Raw genomic sequence first — 27955 nt, 5'->3', positions numbered from 1 at the left:
AAGTAAAAGAATCTTTGTATAAATACAACCAGAGCAGCTTATGTATGTACCTCTCTTTCCGTGTACTAGTATTTGTGAGCATAGGTAGCATGCCATCACAGGTTCTTCTCATGCAGCAGGCTGTGTAGTATAGACTGTGCTATATAGATCTGCTATGTGATAAGAATATATCAAGACTGAATACAAGACTGGGGAATTTTGTACGTAGTATTGTGTCAGTTATTTTGAGCAGCATGCTACACATTGAAAGAGCACTGTACTAGGAGAGTAAACAGTGATAATTGTCATATATTGTCATTTTATAACTTGCTGTGAAATATTTTCTCGGGGGGGTGGGGGTGGGAGATGACTGTTGTTCTAGCTGGTCTTTCTTTTTCCATTTTAGGGGGTTTGTGGTCACTCTTTTATTTGGAAAAAGCAACTCAGAAAAATACCTTGAGCAGTGTGAACATTCGTTTCTTCCTTGTACATCAGTTGGGATCCCTAAGGTAAGCAGAGTTTACTGGTCTTAACTCCAACATCAGATTTTATAACTTTGAAAATTAGAATAACACTAATAATCAGTTTTAATCTAAGAATTGTACCCATTTCCCAAGGTGAAAGAGCCTGCTCTTATGTTTTGAGTCAGCTGCAATGTACAAGTGAAATGCAAGACTTTTCCTTTTTGAAATACAAGCTTTTTAAGCATTTATGGAAAGTTTGTTTCAAGTATTGTTTCTGGCTTCATTATGAGAAATGAGTGAGATATAACTGGCTAATGTTATCTGTGAGGGAATTACTAAACCATTCCTTTCTAGACTACTTGTGTGTGTTGGTTTTTTTGGGAGGGAGTGGTAGCTCCTTCTTGCTTTTCTTGGAAGATTGTCATGACTATTTAGGATTCTTCCATCACTGGATCTGTAGTCTCTCTAGTTATGATTCTTTTGCTTGTTTGTGGTCAGAAAGTTGCTTGCCTAACTAAGAAGATTAAACTGTTAATAAAGTCTAGATTTACAGTACTTCAGGGATGTAGAAGTTATCTTTGACTATCTTTAAGACCAAGCAAAAATCCTGGAAATGCATACGTAAATGAGGAGCAGCAGTGGGATCCCCTTTTCAACTCTTTTCTCTTTTTCTGAATTGTTAACAGACACATCATTTGGTTGATGGACCTAAATTCAGGGTCCCTAACTGGACAAATCTGCATCTGTTTAGTACAGAATAAATTCTTAATAGCCAAGATGTAGAATTTCTAGGAATTCCTGGTTTATAAACCAATACGTCTTGGCAGCTCAGAAATTTAGATATATCTTGGCCTAATCTGTTTGTACTCATCAGAGTAGAGAAAACACTTTAACCCAAAGATTGCTAGTTATGTTATATTTAATCTCACAACTGTTTTGACTGAAGCATGCTGCCCTTTCTAGCTGTCAGGTCACTACACTTCATGTTGTCTATGGGGGGGGGGGAGGGGGGGTGTTCAACTTTCTTATCAGTAGCATATACAAAAAATTTTATTTTGTGATTCAGCAATATGTTTTCTAATCACAGAACTTTTTTTTGTGACTGGTTCATAGCTCAGTTGTTAAGTGGCCTTTTCACTTAAGTCTTTGTTGAGATAAATCTAGAATTTAAGTATATTCTAAACTCTAAAGTAATGTCACTGGTCCAAATGAAAAATATAAAGTTTAAGGCTGAAAAAGGGCAAGTCAGCAATCAACTAATAGTTCTGTTCCATTAATGAAACCTCATTTTAGGGGACTAAGGTTCTTGGTGCTATATAGACTTCAGTGCTTATATTATATGGATTGTGGAGTGTTGCCTATGTCTCATGTTTTGAGAGCAGATTTGCAAGAAGTTTTTCTGTCTTTTAAATTTCCTCTACATTGCTGAAACTTTTTTTACGTTAACGTTACTTCTTTGAGCTGAGTACGTACGTGTGCTCTGGTTGCTTTATAAAAGAATAAAATTTTGTAGTTTGGTTTTTTTTTTTCTGTAATCCTTGCAAATTCAGTAGTTTGACTTCTGATTTGAGTGTGGATTATTGACACCTCACTTTTCACAGCTGACCTATCTTGACTAATCTCTGGATTTAAGTTTTGTAGTGCATAAGGTATTTATTTTTAGCTGTCTTACAAATGCTGTTTGAAGTTGTTCTCCAACTAAAATCTGTTTGCCTTCTACAATAGCGTTTTGTATTTCTTTTTGCCACTGTATTAAAACAGCATTAGCCAGTTTAGCTGAGCTTTTCAGTAGCAGTGCAAGAACCAAAACCAAATGTGTGGTTTGCTTGGGATTCCTATTAGCCATTTCTGTATTAAATTTCTGCTGACTTATCTTTATTGGAAAGTAATGTTCTTAACTTGAAATTGTTTTGATGTTTAAAACCATTGTGGCCCTAAGTGGTCTTGAACAATGAATATTCTTTCAAGTGGCTAGTGGCTAGTGTATAGATTATGCTTCTTCCATGAACCAAGTGCAAACTGGTCACCTCAATATTAAATTCTTTCATGATACTGTGTTTTGGGAAGTAATCTGATGATACAGGTTCTTTATAAGAAACTGTTTTCCCCAAAGGCAGTCAGTTTTATTGATTGTTTTGAGGGTTTTTTGTTGTTTGGGGATTTTTTTTTTTAGGCTAAGATGAATGTTCAAATGCTTGATTTTAAAGACATTAGTTATAATTCATAGCACCAAAATTATGGATGGAAATAAAGTGTAGAATGTACGAGACTGTAAGTTACAACACAGGATTTGGTGCAGATAGGTTTCCTTGGTTGCCACTTACTATATTTATTAGCGAATACGTATTGAATGCCTCACATTAAGGAGAAATAGTTACATAAGTTTGATGGAAGATTATTTACCTTTCAGCTATTTTTTTGTTTGTTTGTTTGTTTGCATACATGCAGGGAGTTTTAAAAATTAGGATTAGACTTGCTTTTCCTTTTGCAAGTCTGCTTTATATAACTTTTGTGTCAGGAATGTACTTGATGATGCCATAATGTACTGGCTCTGAAAGATACACAGTTGTCTGCAGGTTTATATTAAAATAATGTTGAATGAAAGGCAGGTTTAGAGCCTTCTGAGCTGTTAACTGGAATGCCATTTTCAATAAAAATTACAGCTCCTGTCCAACTTTAACAGAAGTGTGGAATGTCCAGTTATTATCGTAATTGATGTCACTTTGCTTCGTCCAAAACACAAGGAGTTTCTGTAGGCTGGGTACAGTACTGCCAAATTACTATAAGATAAGTTGTTATCACTGTTATAAGTGCTAGTTGCATATTTGATCCCTGACTAGTTTCTGAATCTCTTTGTTTTGAGTCAGTTGGTCATATGCTATGTTATGGATTTGATGCAGAAGCATAAATCCCCTGTGTCTTGTCTGCTCTTGAAAGCCTGTGACCGCAAGTATGTGATTTGGGAAATAGTGGCATTTTTCATATTTAACAGTTACCTAGCATAGTTTCAAAAAAGGACCTTAGAAATATCTCTTAGTGCAGCAAAGCAAAAGTCTGAAGTCTACTCGGTCGCTGCAATTATGTCCTTGTGGAGCCTGGGTTTCTTTACTCTGTGCTGCATCTCACTTTGTGGAGTGTAGGTCCCACGTTCCTCATAAGTGCTTCCTACCTGCTTAAAATGAAGTAGGTGTAAAATTTAAGAATAACAAGTGATATTCTTTTTTCCTACCTAATGATTTAAGACTGGTAGAGTATGTCAGACTAATATTGTGTATGAAGTGACAGTTGAATAGGACAGTTTTCTTCATGTGAGTTGAGTCCTTCCTTTAAGTCTGTCTTCTAAGTCAGTGTCTGGAAGGCCAGGCTTAAAACCAGCAATGCTTTCCAAGTGAGCACTATGGTCAGCTGTTGTAGCTGCAATGAAATAAAAGCACATATTCTGAATTTTAGAAGGCTTCAGGCATATCAAAGGCAAATGAAATTGTACTGCATGTATGTAAACATTTCACTGGGGAAAAAAGAATATGAAACAATGGTCTAACCTCGTAGTTGGCTCTACTTTGAGCAGGAGGTTGGACAAGACGACTTCCTGAAGTCCAGACCCAAACCTGAACCCTGTGAGCCTATGAACATTCAGATTTTTACCAAGTAACCTTGGGTATTCTTTGTGTGTCCCTCTCTCTCTTTCTTCTGACTGCTGCTTTTTTTGCTGCTGCTTTTTCTTCTATGTTTTCCAAATGTAGTTTTATGCATGCACTCCTCAAACTTCAAAACTCTCTTTTAACAATTTTTGGCAATTTAAACTATGCTGTGCTTAGTAAAAATATTTAATCATTCCATTCTGTATTTTTTTTGTATTTTTGACACTGTCAAGACAAAAATATATTGCAAATTCATTACTATATAGCTGGAGTGTTGTTTGAATATGAGTCAACTTTATTCATATTAAAGTAGCATTGAACTGTTTCCTTGTCTTGAAAGTTAAAAAATATACAGAATTTTGCAACAAAATACTTTTGTGTTGTGATACAGAGTTGGTTAAGTAGGAGGAGGAATGTTTTCTGGCATCAGGTATTTCTCTGCCATTCATTGTTAACTGATTTGAATGAGAGATACTTAGGGAGAGTCATGTAGAATAGAAACACTGGACATAGGGTTTATAATTTTTTTCGGTTTTGGCAGTTCTTCTGTGTTTCTGATAGTCATAACTTTCTCTCTAGATCAAAGAATAAAATAATTTGATTTTTTTTAACAACAGTGTAGGTTGTTGTGTTATTGTTTCTGTGAAAATAAAGGGGTTTATTGCAGATTTCATCTTAAGTTTGTAGAAAGACACTGTGTTAGTCCCCTCAGAGAAGCAGTGATAAAGGGTGTTCTTTTTCAGTATGTCACTTGCCAAAAGTCAGCTCTGATGAAGTAATTCCTGGAGTTAACTGCTCTGAGTTGCAAGTCCTTCTATAAAATAATTTTTTACCCCCTCATCAATTACTTTTTAAAGACTTGTCTGTCAAGTAGCAATGGTAAAAAAGAGTAATTTCTCTTCTGGCATATAGAATAAACTGAGATGGATAAAGAAACTGAGAGAAAAAAAAAACCAAATTGAACAATTACCTGACTGAGGTTGCACAAGAACTTCATAATCAAGTATGGAACTGGGGTCTTACCCACAAACTAGCTTGTGCTGCTGTTGTGTGTCGTCTGTGTTGTCCCCGTCCCCCCCCGTCCCCCCTTTAATAACTATTTGAGTTTTATTTCCTTCTGATCTAGTATTATAGCAAACTTGCTCCTTTACAGTAAGCAAAAAGTAGGTTTTCAGGTTAGTTCCTCACCATTATTTACTATATAGTGAAAAATACAGATATTATTGTTGCCCAGAGAGGTGGTAGATGCCCTATCCCCGGAAACATTCAAGGTCAGTTTGGACAGGGCTCTGAGCAACCTGACCTATTTGAAGATGTCCTAGCCCATTGCAGAGGAGTTGGACTAGATGACCTTTAATGGTCCCTTCCAATCCAAACGATTCTATGATTCTATTATTATATCTTATCTACTCTATAAATGTAATAGTAGGGAAAATGTTGTATAAAGTCGTTATTGGAAGTGTACATATATCATAAACAGTAGAGCTGATTTTTAATTATAACTAAAACCTGTAAAGTTACATTTCCTAATCTCTTTCAAGTGCATAGAAGAAATGAAACGTGAAGCCAGACCTATTAAGATTGACAGAAGGCTGACAGGTGCAAATATCATTGATGAGCCTTTGCAACAGGTAAGTTCTAACCAGGACTATTTAACGTATTTTTATTTTTGCAAGTGTTGACTACATAATTTTTAAGTAGTTCAGAGACAAATAGAAGTTGAGAAACTTTATCATATTTGAGAGTGGTAAGTGAAAAAACATTGAGGATGGGCCAGGATATTGGGCAATATTTAAGTCTGTTTTTTGTATATTATAGTTTCTCAGCATAGCGGTGGTGAATGCACGTAAACCAATATGAAAAAGAGGTTTCAGTATGTGAGTTGTATTGTTCCACTCACAATTTCACAATGGTAGGGGGAGTATGGTTCACTGTGTTAACCTTTTAAGAAGACTGCTGTTGCGTTATGAGGCACAAAAAGCTAATTTATATTTTGTTGTCTTTTGTTCATTAGTTCATCTTTCTTTTTTCCTTTCCAATTTCAGGTAATCCAGTTTTCCCTGAGGGACTATGTGCAGTATTGGTATTACACACTAAGTGATGATGAGTCGTTTCTTCTGGAAATCAGGCAGGCTCTTCAGTATGCACTTGTTCAGTTTTCTGCCAGGTAAGATTATTTGTATTTACATCAATACACTGTCTAAGCAAGTGGACAAATACCTCTGTGGATTGTATGGTAGTAGATAAATTATTAAGTTTATCTATGGGCATAGTTCAGTGAATTTAAAGAAAGAACATGTACAAGTTCTCAGATCATGATCTGAGAACTACAGTCTTTTGCTGCTCCCTAAAGGAGTGAACAGAGATGATGTTTGTAGTCATGGTCTTTTGCAAAATGTCTGTTTCAAAATTTTGAGTAATGTCTAAAATTACTGAATAGCTGTTTTTCCGCAACAAGCATTCAAGCATTGGGTTGCATGAATCATCACATTTTTATATGCAGGTCTGTTTCATATAAACAGTAGGGCTATGCCCAATGTAAGTCAATCTGAAAGCCTTTAATTCAAATACCTGTATCAGCTCAGATAACTTTTAAAAGTGGTCTTGCTTTTCAATATGTAAGAACAATGAGTATTTTCAAAGGAATAGTAATCTGGGGAACGAAATGTTATGTCACAAATAACTCTATTTTTTTAAAAATAATTAATTTGTTTCAGAACAAATGGATAGTTTGTTAATTGTCCCATGTTTTTTCTGCTGTTGCTTAATGAAGTAGCAGGAAGTCAGGGAATTTGTCTAGGAAATTCTTTATCTTCTTTAGTATGGCTGATTTCTTAGCCAAGGTACCACATACCTTTATATCCAACTTCTTTATTAAGTAATGATTTCAGGTATTCATCCCACTGTGCTGATTGTTATCTGTTTTCCCTTCAGAAGAGGTTGTGGGTCACCTAAATATAATAAACTTCTTAGCAATATTGAGGTGGTGTTATCCTCTCCCTCTATTGACTTGAAAATGCAGGGCAGTGTGCTTTTCTGGCAAGAAAGGTCAAAGATGGAGAGCTAGGTTTAATGCTAGGAAAAAATCATTATAATAAAATCTTATTGATTGTGAAATAGTGGAAATACTAGGAAACAGTGTTGGAAATATTGAAAACTAGGCTAAATAAACAGTACATTACAGCAAGCAATCCTATGCTTATGTGAAATGGACCTGGCTGCCCAACTGTGGTGATTTTGTCTATTTGGTGAAGCTACTTCATTGAACAGTATCAAGCACTGGGTTTCTGTTAAAGCAGGTCAAGTTATAGCCAATTTAATTTTTTTTCCTGCAGTACTATAGCTCTTCAGAAATAGCCACTGCTCCTGTGCAGTTGTGTTCTTCTGTACAAATCAAATCAGTTTCACAGGGCTGCAGCAGTTTGTTGTTGTTAAGAGAAAATGATCTAGTGTATTTATAATGATTGTAGTTGGATATAGCTGTAGCAGTCTTAGATTAGTACCATCATCCCTAATTTCATATACCCTGTGAGCTTCTGGATAGAAATGAGTACAGCGGGATATTTTTTTTTTCCTTGAGAGTTGAACATTTGGAGTAATGATGTAAGGCTGCCACCTAGTGTATTTATATGATTTGTTGGTTGTGCAGATGGTGGAGCTGGATTATTGATGGTTTTGGTTGACTGCCCTTTGACACAGCTCCGCTTCTTATTTCCACACCTAGATTTTTGCAGTAGGCGTCCCTCTCTTCGAGTTCCTTATTCCTTTCTCTCTTTTTGAGGGGGAAAAAGAGCAAGTGAGGGAATAAAAACAAAAAAGAAAGTGTTGTAGAAGGATTCTGCTGTAACAAAGTAGGTATCTGAGAGAATTCAGGTAGTGGAATACTTAAATGCAGAGTAAAAGCCATCACTAACATCTAGCTCATTAAACCTGTAACTCACAAGTGCCTTTTTAGTTTGACTAGTAAGGCAATGGACATCACAAGAATATCTTTGCATCTTTTTCATATCACTAATGAAATGGTTTTATGCAACTCTAACAGTGACTATTTTCTGATGCAAATCTATGTGCATTGTTGGAGGTTCATGCTAACAACCTCTCATATAAGCTGTGGAATCAGTTGTTGATAATATTAGGTTGCTTGTAGTTTCAAATGAAATGTGTGTTTTCTCACTCATGCATATACTGCAAATTCAGAAGAAAATTATTTTGTTTAGGTGCCTTCCAAAACGATAGACAGTATGCCTGGAAAAGACCTGGGGAGTATTTTATTTTTAGATTGTAGATTCTCGTGGACTGTTTATATCAGGGTTTTTCACAGATATTTGACAATATCATGAATCAGAACACTATTGTTGGATATTAATGTTGACCATAAAGTAAATCAAGCATAAATATTAATGTGGTGTGAGAGCGGTGTTTTACAATATTTTACTTGTTTTCAGTGAATAGGCAATTAGGAGACTGATTTATTTCTTTGCTTTTCCATGTTTACTATCAGTGTGGTTCTTGGCAGGGATGAAGGAGAAGTAGAAATTTATTATTGTTCTTTGTAGTCAGGATAAAATAATTCATTTTCATGGATGCCCTTTTCTGATAGGTCAAAGGAAACAGACTGGCAGCCTTATTTCACTACACGACTTGTTGATGACTTTGGCACTCATCTTCGAGTTTTCAGAAAAGCTCAGCAAAGAATAGCAGAGAAAGGTGATCAGATGAAAGGTAATGATTTAAATATTTTTTGCTTTGAGTCTGAGTAGGCAGGTTTCTCACATGTGTGAAATATAGTTAGTTTTATTTTATAATTCAAGGTTACTCTCAAGTTTCTGATCTTTACAAAAAAGTATGTTTTGTTTTATTTTCTTTTGAATAGACCAAGCTGAGGAACTTGTAGATACATTCTTTGAGGTTGAAGTTGAAATGGAAAAAGAAGTCTGTCGTGATCTAGTCTGCACTTCTCCCAAAGATGAAGAAGGTCTCTCAATATTATTTTCTGAAGTTATTTTAGTATAGCAGGCTAAATTAAAATACTAACGATTGTGTTGACAATATGAAATATATTGAAATCTTAGCGTGTGACTTTCAAAGCTATACTATAATTATGTACATATGTAGCTATTCCTCTTTTTGTTGGAAGAATTTAAGGTAGAAATATGTTTTCTGGGAGGCAGGGGATGGCTTTGCACATTCTTACTAATTTTTGTTAGATCTGCCTTCCTTATCACTACTCCATAGTCTTCATTAAAAAAAAAACCAGCTTATCTTTTTGGGCAAAGTGTGAAGGAGGGGAAAAAAACCCTGTATATGTTAAATAAGGAAAATATATTGGAGTTATTTTTGGGGGGTTTGGAATTTGGGTTTCTTTTGTCTTGGTTTTGAGACTCTAGATCTGTCTCGGGTTTACATCAGTGTTGCTAATATTCAGTCTGAAAGGTGTTACTGTGATGCTTGGACTATAAGAATATATATGATTGTGTATTTGAATTTCATTTTAAGGATTTATCTGTTGGTTTTTATATCAGATAAGATGAGAAATAACATAAAATTGTGCTGAGGGGTTTTTTTTTTGTTTTGGGGTTTTTTTTGTTTGTTTGGGTTTTTCTAATTTTTTTTTTCTCCCTCTCTAGGATTCCTAAGGGATCTGTGTGAGGTTTTACTGTATATATTGCTACCTCCTGGAGACTTCCAGAACAAGATCATGCGATACTTTGTCAGGGTAAGTACGGACTCTAAAAGCCATCGCAATTCTTTGGTTTAATGCCATCAAAAATTTAAGATCTGAGCTGCTGCTCTTACTTTGTTTTGTAGAATTGATCTAATTTAATATTAGGTTATTTTAAATGCAGTACAATCTTGAAAAGTATTTAATAGCAGAGAACAGTTTGTGTGAAGTATTTTTGAAGTTTCTTTTAGCTCTAGCAACATTAGAAAAACATGATAAAATGGACGTTGTTTTTCTTGAGATATTAACATCTAATTTTAATTGGAAGGGAATGTGCTAGTGCCTTTTGAATGTTTTCTATAATTACACATTTTTTATTTAGCCCCTACACAGTGATTTTTAAGTTGTTGCAGTTGTATTAGCTTTATGAATAAATGTATAAAAATGATTTATTATATTTTGTTTTTCAGGAAATCCTCTCCCGAGGAATTCTTCTTCCATTAATAAACCAGCTCAGTGATCCTGATTATATTAATCAGTATGTCATATGGATGGTAAGATTTATAATGTTTAAAAGGAATGATATTTCCAGAATATGGTCATATAAAGCTTTACTTGTGTTTCTTGTAATCATGGCAGATATCTCTCTGATAGAAAAGTTACCAATGGATATATTGGCCGAGATAGTGAACTTATGACTGCTGTACTAAATTTTATTCTGTCCCTCTCCCTCTCTCTCACTGTATTATCTGTACTCTGTGTTGTGGTGGTTTGGCTAAAGTTGGCTGACTGAGGACAGATGTATGGCAAAGTGTAAAGCTGAGTCCTTTGACTGTTTTACTTAGCTATTGAGGAAGTACGGCAGTAACCCTGGAAGTTTTTCTTCCTTGACTCTTTTTAGTCAAAGTGTGTCCTTTAAAGCTTAAGATGCCTCTAGAATGAAAAGTAGTAAGATTTCCCCCCCACGCCCCTCTACCCTGCTAAGGAATCTCAGGGTGGGGTTTTTTAGGGATATTTGTGGTAACTCTTAATAATTTAACGGAATGGAAAGAAACAAAGTCTTTACTTCAATATCTCTCTAATGCACCCACAGAAAAAAAAAGACTTTTAAAGAAATAGTAAATGTAGTAAAATTAACATAAATAGAATATTCACACTTTAATTAACGTTACTGATCTTTTGCGAAGAAAGTTGAAACTTATTCTTATAGTTTATTATCTTTTGTAGGTCATGAGTCAAGTTTTAATTTTTTTTTTCCTTTCCCCACGTTCTCTCTACATTTATCCATATATTTTAGTCTCAGAGTGTGCATTCAAGTATGATGCTGAAAACACCCTCAGAGTTGACAGTAAAAATTCTCACATATGGAATGAATTCAAGTGTATGTGTACAATGTTTCATTCACTCTGGCCACCTTCATTTTATGTAAAAGTTTGCACGCTGCTTTTCTTACAGGAACCTAGCTTTAGTATGAAAAAATACTGCTGCTCATATGGACCAAGCTTTTTAATTTTTGTTTCCTCTTTCCTCCTGTGCATGTTCTTTATTTGTAACTTGGCCTCATTCTTTATTTACAGAGCACTGCCCCCGGCTGTATCCAAAGATAGAATTCTGAGGTTTTTATAAAGCTTTCTGTTATGATGGTGATGTCCCAAATATTAGTTTTCATAATTGCTTTCTGAGATGAGGAAGTAAATGTGCTGGGGGAAAGATAAGGAAGAATAAATGCTTTCCAAAATTTAATACAGGTCTTATGAAATGAAGATTGTTGCAGAAATTAAGGTCAAAAGTAGAGATGTCTCAAATTCTGGTTCCTTTTGGAACTAATTGACTATATGTCCTATTGACATATAGGAACTAATATGTCCTATTCACATAAAATCAGATTTGAACAAAAAAACTTGATTTCTGAAAATGAGAAGTTTAATTCCATGTTTCTAGGCACACCTTAGTTCGAACTAATTCTCTTGCAATAAAAATATAAAGCTTCAATATGAAATTAGTAGTTAATCCAAACTTGTCTCTTCACTGTGAAATTCACGTTTTACAAAATGGTTGAAGTTCAAGTATTGCTTTTACTTTTACTATTTACTATTACTATTACTATTAAAAGCAGATTTCTAGGAAGATTTTCCATTAACTTTGGTCAAGGGTATCCACTCTTCATTCTCTCTACTTGTGCAGCTCATTTCAATGCACTTCTGCAGTGCAGACAAAGTATTACATTTCCATATCAAAGTGAGCATTTATAAAGGACATGGGTGAAGCAACTTGTTTTTGGCTTCAGATGGTAAAGACAGCATTAGAACTCAAGCCTCTGCACCTGTGTGCACATGCTGTAAAGCTGCCAACCTTCCCCTGATCTCCATGCTGCGTTCACAACACAGTTCCCAGTGATCTTGGCAGCACAGCAGGCTTCCTTCACTTGTACAAATTCCTTTGAGTCCCAGAGCAGGTTCACCCTGTGCCAATACTGGGAAAATAGTATGTATTGAAATAGCTTAATAGTATTTACAAAGGTTATTTGAATTAGGGTTTCAGAGAGGATATTAATTCAGTCATTTCCGTCTTTTTTTTTTTTTTTTTTTTCTCCCCAGTAGGTTATGGTTACGTTGTAGAATGTTCTAATTCTTTTTGTAGTTCTGTATCTTAAGAAGCCATTACACTGGGAACATGTACACTTACAGGGAACCCTGACAAAGCTGAAGCCTTTTCAGTGGTCTCACCAGTTTCTGCCAACTTAGCTAAGGAGATGGGTAATAGCAGAAGAAGGTGGATTGAGTTTTGGACAAGATCTTTATTAAGTAGGTTAACATACTTTCCATGTGTCTTTGTTGTACTTCCTGAAAACAGAAAATGATGGTGTGAAATAGGTTTTGACTGTGTGCATGCTTCCTCTTTCTTGGTCCATGTACAATTTTAGTATCAAGAGGAGAGTTTAGAAGCATCAAAGTGTTTTCAAAATGCCACTTTGCAGTGCTGTGTCAAAATAATTCATTTAGTGAAAAATCACATCATCTGCTTTTACCTGTTTTGCATTATTCACACTGTAAAATTTTCTGTTTCAGATTCGTGATTCCAACTGTAACTATGAGGCCTTTATGAATATTATTAAATTAAGTGATAATATAGGAGAGTTGGAAGCAGTGAAAGATAAAGCAAGTGAAGAACTGCAATATCTTCGATCTCTAGATACAGCAGGAGATGGTTGGTACTGTATTGTTTTACAAAATATGAAATGCATTTGCCAGCATGATCTCTGAAGAACATTAAAAAAATTTAGAAAATACAAACTCTGATGCAGCATAGTATAAAATATTTTATTTTAAAAAATTATACGTAAATTGTTAAAACTTGAATCTTCTTGTGTGTTGAAAAACAAGTCCTTTTTACCATCTGTGTCCTTTTTTTTTTTTTTTTTTTTTTTTTAAATATATGTAGTGAGAGACTAATTGGTTAGATGTATACTTCCACTGAATTGAAACTTGCCTGACTGGTGGTTCTGAATTCAATAATACTTTAGGTATTAATGGGTAGTCAGTTGACAGCTGATCTGAAAAAGGAAAGAGAAAAATATTTCTTCCTTTTCACTTTCATCAGTAAGGTATTTAAACTGAAAAAAACTCTTCTCTTCAAAGCTGATGTGTTTTGTGTGTGGTATGTTACTTTTTGTATGATCTTTTTAGAGCATTTCAGAACAAGAGTTCATTTACTCATCTGCATTGCTTAATCTTGTTTGGTTTTTCTTTCAGATATCAACACTATAAAAAATCAAATAAACAGTTTATTATATGTTATTAAAGTATGTGATTCAAGAATTCAGAGATTGCAGTCAGGAAAAGTAAGTATTTTAGAATTATTTTAGTGAAGTTGCAAATGACTTACTAGTTTGGTCTAGCTTTTTAATTCTTGTGTTTTGAAACACAACTTGAATCATGCAGTTACAGGAATACATTATACAACTGAAGTGAGTCTTGTATTTGCAGTTTTAGTATGCAAAAATTTTCTAAAGGTGCACATGTTTAGAGTTTTTTGGATTCTGGCTTTAGCAGTTTAAGTATGTCAGTACATCCTAAAACTATCCTTACCTTCTCAATACAAGAGTTAAACCAAAATGTTGCATAGAGGCAAAGCATCTTTGTATTTATACACCTAGATTCAGTTCTTTTTCGCTGCTCCTTGTGTGCCTCAAGCTTAGTCTTTGCCAAAGATCTCTTTTCTTGTTGATAAAGGTAACGCTGATTATTTTGCAATGCTTTGTAGACTCCATGTATTGCCTTTCGTCAGACACATTTACCTCTTTAGTTCAATGAAAAGCCAAAGGCAAACTGGATGTTAAATTGAGAAGCTAATGTTGTTCTGTTTGCTTGTTTTATATTTTGTTTTATATTTTAAGGCTGACAGAGTCAGTATGGTTGACTTCGGTTAGTTTCTTGACTCTCTTAATTGAACCTAGATGTGGCTGCAAGATAATGTGATCTTGTGCGTACTGACTGTTAAAATGTTTAAGTATTCTACAGCTGGATCCGGAATCATTACTGTAATACCAAGAAATGTCATATTAACAGAAGAAAGTTGGGAAGAGATTAATTTCAATTGTGGTGACCTGCACCCAATCAAATTCTGAAATTAGTTCATTTGGTTAATTCATGCTGCTGTCACCGTTGGGACAGTAGCACCGAGGGATTTGGGCTTAATTTGACCTGTATAGTATTACAGTAATGGCAGTGTTAAAAGCCAGCTTCCTAGGTGGCAGAAATCATCCATGTTGAAGGCAAATAGTGATGAGAACATGACCTTATGATCTTGATCTTCACTTATTAGGGATTGTGAAAATAACTAACCTTTGAGAGGCTGCTTTATTACCTAGAATGTAAATTACTTTTTATTACATCTGCTTCGTGGTAAGCAGAAGTTTTAAAAGGTAATTTAAAAAAAAAAAAGCCTATGAACATGCTGATCTGTGTCTTACAGGAAATAGATACTGTGAAACTGGCAGCAAACTTTGGAAAACTTTGCACAGTCCCTCTGGACCATATTCTGGTAGACAATGTTGCACTACAGTTTTTTATGGGTAAGTGTTAAGTTATCTGATCTTTTTTATTTATAAAGGATGTGCTAACTCACAGGACTGTATACTTGAAATCGCTAAATATAGGTGTATACTGAGAGCTAAATGTGTATAAGCCCCTTGCCTGAGGGAACCAAAACCTTTTTTGCAAATCAGTCCGTAATTAACTGTTCAGAACACCATATGTATACATAGTACTTCTGAAAGCTTGTATCAAGCTTGTTTCAGTACCGATTGCTCTGTAAGACTGATCTTGCAGTGTTTCTTAGTCTGTCAGTTAACAAGTTTGTTCTGTTTAGAACAGAATCATTGCAAGAATTGCTTAGAGGTTTATGATTGGAATGACTCTGAAACTTATCACAATCGTTAGTCTTACTTTTGCTGATCTCACTGAAGCTAACAACTATAGATGTTAGATTGAAGTTTAGAGGATTGCAAGGCTACTAAAGGTTGTCTGAGAAGCTAAAATACAGCAGTAATTTATGTACTATTTTAGGTTTATCATATAATCAAGAAATTGATAGATGGATTAAAGTATAATTCTTTTTAATACTTTCCAATGCTTGACTCTCTTCTGTGAATTAATTGAGCTGCTGATGGTCATCACAAAGAATATTGATTAGTTTTGTTGGTGGTGATAGTCCTTTTATTGCAGTAGATGTGCGTGATTTGTTAGAATTCCAGTTTGAACTTCCTCTCAGCTTGTATCATGCTGTACAAGCCTGTTATATCCACACAGTAATGATGGATTCACTTTTTACGTGTGCATTTTAGGATTCAGTGCTTAGTTCCTAAACTCTGCTCCCAATTTTGTTTACTTATTATGACCAATATGTATATAGTACTTTTTATTTTTTGACTCTAGATGACAAGTATTCCAGATGTATAACCAGATCCTGGAGTTCCATATGGAGTTAACATCATAGAGAATTCTTATTCTAAGATGCACAACAATAACTATGGTTGTGTGGTGGCTGTTTTCTGTAGATTACATGCAGCAGACTGGTGGCCAAGCACATCTGTTTTTCTGGATGACAGTGGAAGGATACAGGGTTACAGCACAGCAACAGCTGGAGGTACTTCAAAGCCGGCAGAAAGATGGAAAACATCAGACTAATCAAACCAAGGGTCTATTAAGAGCAGCTGCATTTGGAGTTTATGAGCAATATTTATCAGAAAAGGTAGGAATAACTTATTTCTGCATTGTTTGGGATTTATTCTTTGTACAGATGCTGCTTTGGTAGTTATGGCTACATTAATATGAAGTGGATGTGAATGGATGTGATGTAGCACAAGTTGTTTACAAGTTGACATTTAAGCTATTACTTGTGTATCTTCTCTCTCCTTATGTCAAGCAGTAAGAAAATGTCTTCCCCCCCCCCCCCCATTTAAAAAGGCTCATACTGGCACTGGCTATGCTGTCAAATGCATTGAATGTGTTCCTCAGAAGCTGACTTTCTAGAATAGAGAAAAACTAGAGAAAATGTGAAGACAGAATAAGAAATTCTATCCCTTTGTGTATGCTGTCCTTTCCCTTCCTTTTACCCTGCCCCCCTCCTTAAGAAGAAATGGTTTAAAAAAAAAAAAAAAAAAGCAACCCAATATTTATATAAACTTGGATTAAGATATTAAGATTGGTTTTTCAAATCAAATAACTTCTGTGCCTCCCTACAAATGTCTGTATAAATTGCTCAAATATCACCGTTGGGTATCTTTCAATAGGCTAAGCTTGAATGCTTCCAGTAGTCTTGTAATAACGGGGTCTTCTGTGAAAGAAAACACTTGTCAACTTGTGTTAACAAAGCATCTTTGTTCTGAATTTATGTATGCATAAAAATCACCTCTCAACTCACTCAAAAGCTTCCCTCAACAAATTATCCCTCAAATACCTTGTAATGCTTCTCTTTCCACATCATTTCTTTCACTTTGGTTTTTCACCTCAATAGTCTACCGACATGGTGGTCTGTGCAGAGCTTGCTCTGATCGGTTTTTCACCTCAATAGTCTATCAACATGGCAGACTGTGCAGAGCTTGCTCTGATGGGTTTTTGAGCTGACTGAATGCTCACCAGTTTGAAGTCAGAAGCCACCTAACACCAGAGCTATTCCAAAGCCAATGAACTCAGCCTCTCAGTTATGCTGTCGAGTGAGCTATGTTGGGTCTGGTTCAGTGCTGGCTCTCTGTCTGTGTTACAGAAAATGGGGAAGGTGTGTCAACTTGGACCCATCTAAAAGAATGCTCAATGGGCAGTGGATTGAAATATGTCATACCAAGGGATGACTAGGAATCTGATGGCTGCTATATATAGTTAGTATGCTGGTAGCTGTAATAGAGTGTGCATGAAAAGCTACCATGATTACAGCTACTGGCAATCTCTCCAGAAATTGGCAGAGTTGACAAACTGTTAGCCTTTCCTCAGATGCTTCAGGACTTCATCTGTTTACTTTCTTACTAGCTTTTTCTTAATTTCTCAATCTAGATTTTTCTATTCATAAATAAATAAAATCCGGTTTTAAGACTGACTAAATCTGGTTTAGATATTGCTTCAGAATAATGTGCATAAATTGTTTTTGAGGTGATTCTTAGTATTTAATCCTGAAACTTTGAGTTTTAATACAAACTCTGAACTTAATTTTCGGGGGAGGAGGGGGTCTGACTCTGTTGTGTGTTCTAGACAGTTCTAGAGATACTCATCAAGAATAAATTTAGTTTACATATAGAATTGCAGAATTGTATTGGATTTTATTTGTGAAAATAGAAGCTTTCTTATTTTTATGCTGCAAAAGTTGATTTAGATCTCTGACAGGCATCTCCGAGAGTTAATATTGATGACAACTTAGTAGCAAAACTGGCAGAAACACTGAACCATGAGGATCCAACACCTGAAATCTTTGATGACATTCAGAGAAAGGTATACTCTGTTCATCTGTGAATTAATTCCCATTACGTATAGATTACATGTGTGTATATGTATATATACTGTCACTGTATAGGCTATGTAGATAACTTTTTGAGGTGGTGTGGTTAAATCTTTGTGAGGTAGAGTTATACTGTATTGGCTGAACTGGACATTTTCAGGAAAGTAGTATGCAATGTGTTCCCTCCCTTCCTTTCCCTCTTCTCACCTCTCCTCCTAAGTATTTGCAGGTCTATGTTCATAGTTTATCAACAAAGAAGGATTTTGAGAGAGAACCTGTTGTGAAATGGGTAAAGACCAAATATGTTTATGGTGCAATTGGAAGGGTTAAGAGGAGAGGAAGGAAACACTTAGAGTTAATGTGCTACTTCCCTTCTTATATGTGCATGTCTCGCTAGTTAGAAAGGTATTTTCTGAGACTGTATTATACTTCTAGCACAATTAGTTCTCATAACCTTTCCGTTAAGACTAAGTCTGAATTGAAATTTCACAAACTCGCATTAGGTTTTTAAAAGAAATCCAGAAACACATAATAGAATGCACAAATACATGTTGGTCAAGTAGAATTTATGAAAGCTTGTCTGATTAGTTAAAAAATGTAATAAGTATTTCTAAGATTGGTGATTTTGTTTCAATAAGGTATATGAATTGATGCTGCGAGATGAAAGATTCTATCCTTCGTTCAAACAGAATGTGTTGTATGTGCGTATGTTAGCTGAGCTGGATATGCTGAAGGATCCTAGTTTCAGAGGATCAGATGATGGTGAAGGAGGTGAGCTCTGTATCTGTAAGGTGGATTTCCTGGGACTGTTCTTTTTTCTGCTTTAAAATGAAAATAAGAAAATTATCCACACTGTTTTTGAGAAATCAAAAAAGTTCCTGTACTATCTCTGACTTTTAAATTAATGTTTCCTCCTTGTGCTTTTTTTGTAAATTGTTTTGGGAGTCAAGTAGTTTTTTCTGTAGTAACTTTATTAATACTCATGTATGGTTTTTGTCAAGTCTGGGTAAGAAGTGTGTCGCTAAAGTAAGTGTGTGACTTTCATTCTCATTTTTTATTCAAAAATATTTGAAGTTCTTCAACATGTTGGGTTTTAATCCGTAAGTATATTCTTCATCTGGAAATAGAATTGAAAGTACATTGGAGATGTGGCTTTTTAAACGAATTAAAATAATTATTCTCATTAACTGAAGTACAAATCTAATGGAAATTGTTTAACTGTTAAACTGACTCCTTAATGAAGAATTTCATGCAGTGATATAAGCTTAAAAAGGAATGTTTTCTGGAGTATTTATTTCATATCTGTAGCTGTATAAACTTACGTACATTTTCCTTTAGGTGTCTTTATTAAAAACTTGAAGTACTTATATATTGGGTGCAACATTTTGCCCAATGCCACAGTTTTCCGTTATTTTCCATAATGGTTTGTCTTTGCATTTTTATTTCTTGTTTGTGACCCTACATTGAAGAAAATCTTCTAACCTGTTTTTTCCTTTCCCCTTCGTCACTGCTCCCAGAATCTTTTAATGGGTCTCCTACTGGCAGCATAAATCTGGTAAGTGACTGGATTTTTTTTTTTTAAATTATTATTATTTTTTCTCCCCAACAGTAGGAAAAGTGTTATAAAAGAGCTTAAATTGTGTATGTTAGAGGTTTTAATTCACTGCAGTTTAATTTCTGAAAATGTTCTTGAATCAAATTGAAACATGTGAGGTATCAATTAATTTGAAAGATAAAACTGTGCCTTTTGTACTTTCCCCTGTGTTTAATGAAATTTTGCATTGTTTCTCATAGAAACAGTAATAATCTATAGTTAAATTATGCAAAGCATACTTTCTTATCTGTGTTTGTTTTTTTAAATGGACATAAACTTGGAGTTAGGTAATAATAGGTGAAAACAAATCCTTCAAAACTGGAATCTCGAAGGATTAAATTCAAATAGACTGTGAATGAGGCATTTAATTATATTTTTATAGGTTGATTTTTTTTTTTTTTAGTTTGAGTTAGGACTTGATTTGAAAGCATAAAAGTATCTGGAGTTTATCTATTCAAAATATGAATCTTTGTTTTCTAATCTGACCAATTTCAAGTACAATTTTTGGTATTATTTTTTTAAGTAATTGATTGGGTCAGTTTGTCAGAACCTTTTCGAAGTTACATGACTGTACCTAAATATTTGAAATATGCTTCTGTGTGTACTAGTGGTTGCATATGTATGAAGAGAACTGTATACTTCTACCAGAGTTTTTCCAAATAATCTGTCCCAGATCTTATTAGGTTTAAAATGTTTTAAATGTAAAATCAAATCACAGTTATTTAAAAAAGAAAAAAAGTCATAAAAATTTTGATGTATTTCCTCCCCTTCCCCTTACTTGTTTCTTCAGACTATATGTCGCTGAGCCACAAGATACGCAAGATTCAATTGTGCATATGAGAGTATTTTTCCAAATCTTTTAGTTTTACAAAGGTTTGCAATCTGCATGCAATTTCCTGGCTTATGTGATTCATAGGCCCTTCTAATTCATTCTTGGAAGATGCTGTAGCTCTGTAGGAGTTCCAGTGCATTGGTGCATTGGCTAGATCATGCTTGCACGCAGAGGAATAGAGTTTATTTTGTAAAGGAATACATTTAACATAAATGTAAATGTGTTTCTGTGTGGGGGGGGTGTTTGGGAGGGGGTGTGTGGTTTGGGGGGGGAGGGGGGAGGGTTTTTTTGGTTTGGTTTTTGGGGTTTTTTTGTTTGGTTTTTAAGCTGGAATTTTTTTTCCTAATATTTTCCTCTTGTTTACATTTTGAAATATGAAGACAAGGTCAGCTGATACGATTTACACCAACTCCTGTTAGATGCAGAAGAAAACTTAATTTAGCCATATTTTTTATAAATTTACATACAATTCTGGTAACGCTTCACAAGAGATTCTTCTAGTTGACTAATCTCTTAAAAAGGTCTTTCAAATGTCTCTTAAGTACTTTTTCTAAGAATATTCTGACATATCAAAGTCATATTTTATAGACGGGGATTTGCCATTGCGATGGCTCATCTGACTAGTGGTTATCTGCTGCTTAGTTTCATGTGGCCTTTCCAAACTAAGCTAGAAGGTCTTAAAGCCTTTATCAAGCACTGTTGCAATACAAATAGATATTTGCATGGGACAATTCAAAGTCTTGATTTTTTGTTGTGGTTGTGAAGAGTGTATTTGCAGAATACTACATTTTATTATTTTTATAAAGAGTGAAAAACATTCTAGCAGAAATGTATGATAAATCTCTGTTTATGCAGAAGAACTTTTGCTTTCTGTAGTCCATATTGTTCAGGGTTTTCAGTGCTTTTACAGGTGTTTGAATACTGGTAGATTAGTTTTTCCTGGCTGAATTCCATGTCAGGAGTAAATTTCTGTACACATAGTTTAGCTCCCTTGTGTTAGTCAGTTACATGAAGAAAAATAGACCTTGGAAAGGTTACTTCAAAGGTCAGGGAATTTTTGAACTTTTAGCTAATGATAGTGCATTAAATAAGATTGGGTTGCGGTGTGATATTTTTGCTTTTTAATTAACTTGTGTTCCTGTGAATAGACATGATGTCAAAGATGTTAAGTCATGTTAAATGCAAACTGTCTGTTGCGTTACCTGTTATCTGTTCAAGTTTCAGTCATTTCATTTACTTGTATTAATTGTTGCTGTATAGTGCCTTGCCACAGCAGTTGAGTGTTTCCTAAAGTTTCCATTATAAAATACATTGCCTGCAGTTTATACTTTCACTGTAAGAATGTATTTTAGGATTGTTTGGAAGAGAGGCTCAAAACTATTTTGGGGAAGAGTTATTTTACAAAAATATCTTAATTTCTTCCTTTTAATTTGACAAATTAGTCTACTATATTAAACCAGTAGGGCGTATTTTGGGGGTTTTGTAAACCATTGTAGAATATCTATAGATTCTTGCAGGTTTCATCTAAAGGGATCCATAATGTAAGCTTTACATATTGCTTTTGCATTGAGTAAATAAAAGGAGTTGCACCAGTGTTACATATCCAAGACCTTGAATGGCAGCAGAAATGGCTTGGATGAACTTCTGGCAGTCATTAGTATATATCAGTTTGAACCCCATTCAGTTATTGTGAAAAAAACTGAACTGTTATTGAAGCAATGAAGGGAGGCAGGAAAACAAGAAAAAATGATGCCTTTTAAAAAATATAACAGTAGCTTATTGTCAGTATTTCGTAGCAAACAAAATATTAGAGCAGTTGACTATTAATTGTCGTCTTTAATAACATCCCTTCCATCTTACTGATAATTGAATCCTAGAGCTCTCAGAATATCAAGCACTTAGCCAAGTTTCCACAAATTCCTGCTGTTCATCAGTCTCAGGTGATACTCTGCTCTTAAATTTGGGCACTGCAGTATAGAGCACACTTTATAGGGTTATTGCTTAGGAGCGGACTAGGTCAGAGAAAGTCTAGCCCTATATCCAACAATGACCAAAAGCAAGTGTTTAATGAAGATTATAGGAACAGTCCACTTACGGTGATACTTTACCAGAATACTCTCCAGCATCCAGTAACTTACAGATTTGGGAATTTCTTGAGGTAAAGATGATGTCTGCTCTCAAAATATTTTTGCATAAATTCATCTGGTCTTTGAGACATAAAGACATACTATAGTGCTGAAAGACATAAACTTTCAGCATGATAGCATGCAGTGGCAAAACAGATTTCCCAAACGGGCTCCTCTTTCTTCTACCTTTTTTCAGTCTGGGACTTTTGTACTATAAGTCCACAAGCTGTGTCATAAGATACATAGGAGACTCCTTACTTGCAGTACATGTTAAAGCATAGTTAGTGTGTTTAGACCTTTTTAACGATACCGTTTATTCAGCACCTAGACTTTATAACAGAAATATTATTCCCCTCACCTTCCATGGTGGATATTTAGGCAGAGACTGATTGAGGTGGTTGAAGCAGAGAAGAGCTGTTCTCTCTAGAGAGGTTGAGAAGGAAGGAGTGGAATATTATGTAGGGATATCATGGAGATAATAGATTCAGATGAAGAAGGGGCAAGAGGAGAGTCTTTAAATAACTTAGGTTTTCAAGTCCAACCTATGTTTTGATTGTAACCACATAAGATTGGTTTCTGTTTAAGGAAACAGAGGAGTTTAGAAACTTGATTGATGTATGTTGAGGTTTTAGTTTGACACAGGTATGGCACTGCTACCCAGTAGGTCCCATTCTAGGTAACTTTTTGTGGCAACTCACTATTAAAGTGGCTTGGTTAAATCATAAAAGATAGCCGATAGCTGTATATTCATTCTGAATTTGTATCTTTGAAGAATTGTAGAATTTTGGGGTAAAAGATATAAAGTAGCTGGGATCCCAGTGCCTATGAATTCTACTTAAGTACCTCCATGCTTTTGTTTTAACCTGGTAAATTAAGATTAGGATCACACATACAGTGGCCCATCCTCCTTTTCTTTCAGTTGCGTATCCAAGTTTTCTACCCAACAATCTTGCAGAGCTTTGTTACGTTAAATCTTAGTAGTTAGATGTATTAATTTTACATAATAGCAAAGCTTCTCCAGAAGATTCATTAGGCTTCTTTTTATCCCAATAATTACTGAACAGGGAGACTGGGCATTAGCCAGCTAAAGATGTACCTGTTCATTTTTTATGATGGAAGACATTTCTGAGAAAAGTGCTTACTATTTTTTTACATCCAGCAGAGAAATTATTCAACTCTTACTGCACTGTAACTTTTGTGTAGTGCTGTAAGTCAGCTGAAAGAAAACAGAATAAGATAGAAACAAAAGATCTGTTATACATCTGTGATGCCCATCTACGAGAAGGGCCGGAAGGAGGATCCAGGGAACTACAGGCCTGTCAGCCTGACCTCGGTGCTGCGGAAGGTTATGGAGCAGATCATCTTGAGTGCCATCATGTGGCACGTACAGGACAACCAGGTGATCAGGCCCAGTCAGCATGGGTTTATGAAAGGCAGGTCCTACTTGACTAACCTGATCTCTTTCTGTGACAAGGTGACCCGCTTAGTGGATGAAGGAAAGACTGTGGATATTGTCTACCTAGACTTCAGTAAAGCCTTTGACACTGTTGCCCACAGCATTCTCCTGGAGAAATTGGCTGCTCGTGGCTTGGACAGGCATATGCTTTGCTGGGTAAAAAACTGGCTGGGCCAGGCCCAAAGAGTTGTGGTGAATAGAGTTGAATCCAGTTGGCGGCCACTCACAAGAGGTGTTCCCCAGGGCTCTATGTTGGGGCCAGTTCTGTTTCATATCTTTATCAATGATCTGGACGAGAGGATCGAGTGCACGCACCCTCAGTAAGTTTGTAGACGACACCAAGTTGTGTGGGAGTGTTGATCTGCTTGAGAGTAGGAAGGCTCTGCAGAGGGACCTGGACAGGCTGGATCGATGGGCTGAGGCCGGTTGTAATGAGGTTCAACAAGGCTAAGTGTCAGGTCCTGCACTTGGGTCACAACTACCCCATGCAATGCTATGAGCTAGGGGAAGAGTGGCTGGAAAGCTGCCCAGCGGAAAAGAACCTGGGGGTGTTGGTTGACAGCTGACTGAATATAAGCCGACAGTATGCCTAGGTGGCCACCTAGGCACAGAAAAGCCAACAGCATCTTGGCTTGTATCAGAAATAGTGTGGCCAGCAGCACTAGGGAAGTGATTGTCCCCCTGTACTCGGCACTGGTGAGGCCGCACCTCGAATCCTGTGTTCAGTTTTGGGCCCCTCACTACAAGAGAGACATTGAGGTGCTGGAGCGTGTCCAAAGAAGAGCAATGAAGCTGGTGAAGGATCTGGAGCACAAGTCTTATGAGGAGCAGCTGAGGGAACTGGGGTTGTTCAGCCTGGAGAAAAGGAGGCTGAGGGCAGACCTTATTGCTCTCTACAACTACCTGAAAGGAGGTTGTAGCGAGGTGGGGGTCGGTCTTTTATCCCAAGTAACAAGTGATAGGGCAAAAGGAAATGGCCTCAAGTTGCGCCAAGGGAGGTTTAGAATGGATATTAGGAAAAATTTCTTCACTGAAAGGGTTATCAAGCATTGGAAGAGGCTGCCTAGGGAAGTGGTTGAGTTGCCATCCCTGGAGGTATTTAAAAGATGTGTAGGTGTGGTGCTTAGGGATGTGGTTTAGTGGTGGACTTGGCAGTGTTAGGTTAATGGTTGGACTTGATGATCTTAAAGGTCTTTTCCAACCTAAATGATTCTGTGATTTTATGATTCCACAATTGTTTGGGGGTGGTTTTTGTTTTTTTTTAATGCTTAGTAAAAGACTATTTGTAGCTGGACTTTTATTAGAGTTGAGATATCAGATGAAAGTGGCAAATATGTTAGAGTGATCACAAAACTATGTGAAACTGGTAGGGGAAATGAAGGCCCTACACTGTGTAAAGGAAAGGCGCTAGTAACCAGGTAATACAAACACTTATTTGCATTGTTACAGTGCATTAAACTATTCTATTAGTGTAGTGAACTGAAAGTTTGAAAATGAAATAGATTAATCAAAAAGCATCTCTAAAATGAGATGTATCTGTGATCTTATTCTCTTGCCTTTTTCTTCCTTCTCCCCTCTCTCCCCCCCCACCCTGCAGTCCTTAGATGACCTTTCAAATGTCCCTTCTGATGAGACAGTTCAACTCCATGCATACATCTCAGATACTGGTAAGTGCATCTGTTATGATGGCTGCATACTTGTTTTCCACCATTTATGCTGAGTTTTTTAATACTACAGGCCCTTGAAATCCTAATCCTTTCACTTTTTTAACCTCATAAAACATGAATTCATATTTCCCATGAAGTCCTTGTAATTGAAATGCGTACAGAATTGGTGCTGTAGGTCGTAGACTTAATCTCTACTTAAAATGCGATTTAATTTTTGTTATTTATGGTATTATTATTTTTTCTGTCTCTGGAGAATCATTCATTAAACTTAATATTGAGTAGCATTTATTTTAGCAATTATTTAAAGAACAAATTGTAAAAGCCATCTCTTTTTTTCATAGTCACAGAATTCTAATTCTTGGCTGTTTACTTCTGTTGCTATAATATTTTCCCCTCTTTTTTGTGCTTCCTTATTGACTTAGCTTAATTTAACTTAGTGAATTCAGTCTTTACAGTGGTGGCATTTTTGGTTATCTTTTGAAAAAAATTTGCCTACTAATAAATTAAAAATTTTTATTATGTGAGAGTAAATAACAGAAACTTCTCAGGTATTACTTGCAAATATTCTAGTTAGATGAGATTGCACTGGGTAATTAAATTGTTAATGAATCTTCAGATACTTTTTTTTGGTAGATTTTACTATGCAATAGACTTTCAAATCTATGCATTTATATAGCAGACACATGAGCTGTGAGCAAGAATTCAACTACTTGACATTTTAATTAAACTCTGTTACTCAATGAAATGTGAGAGCATGATGCAATCCAAGTCTCATGTAGTCAGTCCTCAGAGAAGGGGAAAAAATAATTTAAAAGTTAAGAATCACAATTTTGCTTTTTTATTTAAAATGGCATGTGATGCTTTTTTCTGAATTAAACTTAGAAGTTTCATTGTTTTGATCTAAGAAAAAAGAGAAACTTAGAACCACACAAATTATGTTAAATTTATAATCTTGATGGCAGCGTGTGTTGATAACTAACAGCTTGACTCTGTGAATCCGTAATACTCCAGTTGAACCAGGGGATATGTACAGGTTCATATTGTAAGATAGGATTAAACTGGATGTCTTCTTCCTCTTCACCTCATGTTTGAACAAGAAATAGAAATTCCTGCTTTCTGGATGCTACAGGCAGTAGGTGCATCTTGCATCTGTGTGCAGGCTCCTTTCCTCTGCCGATTGCTACCCTTTACTGTGCTTGTGGGGTGTATATAAGATCTTCTCCATAATCTTTGAGGATTCACCTTATCTTGTGTTGGAAAATAAATGGTGTTTAAGAGGCTATGACATAAGGAGTGGTGGGGACAACTTCTTTCTTTTTCTGCCACTCCTGTCCTGAAGTGGTACTCCTAAAGGTGCAACTTAGCAGCACCCCTGAGATCTGGTATGGTGGCTGCATGGCAGAGTGGTGAACCTGAGTTTAGAGGATAGGGCTTGCTCAGCATCCGTGGAGCCGGGGTTTCCTGGCTCCATTCTCTGGGCAGTCGTTTGGCAGTATCCTGACTGGCTGCTCTTTTCTCTTGGGGTTCAGCAATCAATGTTGTTCTTCTAGAGGGTAGATGGCAAAGAAAAGATGCTCCGAAGGATGCCAAAAGATAAATGGGAAAGAAAAGATGCTCTGTGCCCACTGTGCCCCTTGCTAGTGAGTAATTCTTACATTGTCAGCAGCTGCCCCTATCCTAGAGGTGCTCCTTGGCTGCTTAGACGTTGGCATTATACATGAGAGAAGTCAAGGCTGGAAGCACAACAGAGGTTGGAGCTGGTGATTTGTCAGGAAAAGTGTATTTTATGGAGCATGGGTGCATTGAGAAATTCACAGAACTTGATTAAAAAGTATTTTCATCTAGCCACTGGAAAATTGCGGTTACTGGGAATTGATTCAATAGTTAGAGATACAACATGTTACCAATTTAAACAGTGTGCAGCGTAAACAATATTGGTTCTAGGTTATTGTGTAGTCTAAATGGAAGTTTTTGAAACAAACTCTACACTGGGAGGAATTCTGTGATGGAGGAATGCCCAAGAGAACTTAAATATTCAGTGAAGAACAAAAAAGATCTTTCTTTCTATTTAAGATAACTACCTGTGTTCTTTCCATTTGTAAATTGACTTCTCCATAAAATATGTGTGTGTGTGTGTGTACACACACAGAATACATTATATATATATATGTGCACACACACAGAATACATACATACATGTGTGTGTATATATAGTTTCTTTTGACTTAAATAGTGTGGGGGGTATTTTTTATATTATAGTTAATAATAAACTGCTGTGTTAATAACAAAACCGAATACTTAACAGCTTGCTAGCACTGTCTTTTGTATTTACAGATTTTTTGATGGACAAACTTTTGCAATATGATTAAAGTACTTTGCAGACTGGAATTTCTTCTGTTTTCACAGTTGTCTTTCACCCATGTCTTGAGTTCTTTAGGTTAAAATTATTTTGCAAAAGATCTATTCACTATTCTTAAAAGTTGAAACCTTTTCTATTCTTTTCTTATGTTTTGCATGTCAGTGAAACTTGTCTAACTTTCAGGCT

The 27955-nt window shown here is 35.7% G+C and overlaps 1 protein-coding gene across 4 annotated transcripts in view; it reads left to right on the top strand.

Annotated features, from left to right (window-relative positions):
• The window catches only part of SNX13 (sorting nexin 13), a 72368-nt gene that overhangs the window by 27664 nt on the left and 16749 nt on the right, over window positions 1-27955 (top strand). For all 4 annotated transcript variants that reach the window (XM_075492933.1, XM_075492930.1, XM_075492931.1 and 1 more), the window contains exons 3-17: window positions 386-488; window positions 5626-5715; window positions 6130-6251; window positions 8685-8806; window positions 8958-9059; window positions 9712-9800; window positions 10217-10300; window positions 12815-12953; window positions 13499-13587; window positions 14721-14820; window positions 15805-15998; window positions 17624-17728; window positions 18374-18506; window positions 19253-19290; window positions 25341-25410. In XM_075492933.1, the coding sequence (XP_075349048.1) occupies window positions 386-488; window positions 5626-5715; window positions 6130-6251; window positions 8685-8806; window positions 8958-9059; window positions 9712-9800; window positions 10217-10300; window positions 12815-12953; window positions 13499-13587; window positions 14721-14820; window positions 15805-15998; window positions 17624-17728; window positions 18374-18506; window positions 19253-19290; window positions 25341-25410 (1580 nt within the window). The remainder of the gene's footprint in view (window positions 1-385; window positions 489-5625; window positions 5716-6129; window positions 6252-8684; window positions 8807-8957; window positions 9060-9711; window positions 9801-10216; window positions 10301-12814; window positions 12954-13498; window positions 13588-14720; window positions 14821-15804; window positions 15999-17623; window positions 17729-18373; window positions 18507-19252; window positions 19291-25340; window positions 25411-27955) is intronic.

Source organism: Mycteria americana, chromosome 2 (genome assembly GCF_035582795.1).
Source record: "Mycteria americana isolate JAX WOST 10 ecotype Jacksonville Zoo and Gardens chromosome 2, USCA_MyAme_1.0, whole genome shotgun sequence".
Lineage (NCBI taxonomy): Eukaryota > Metazoa > Chordata > Aves > Ciconiiformes > Ciconiidae > Mycteria > Mycteria americana.
Note: the sequence above shows the minus strand (reverse complement) of the source record. Positions and strands in the feature narration are given on the sequence as shown.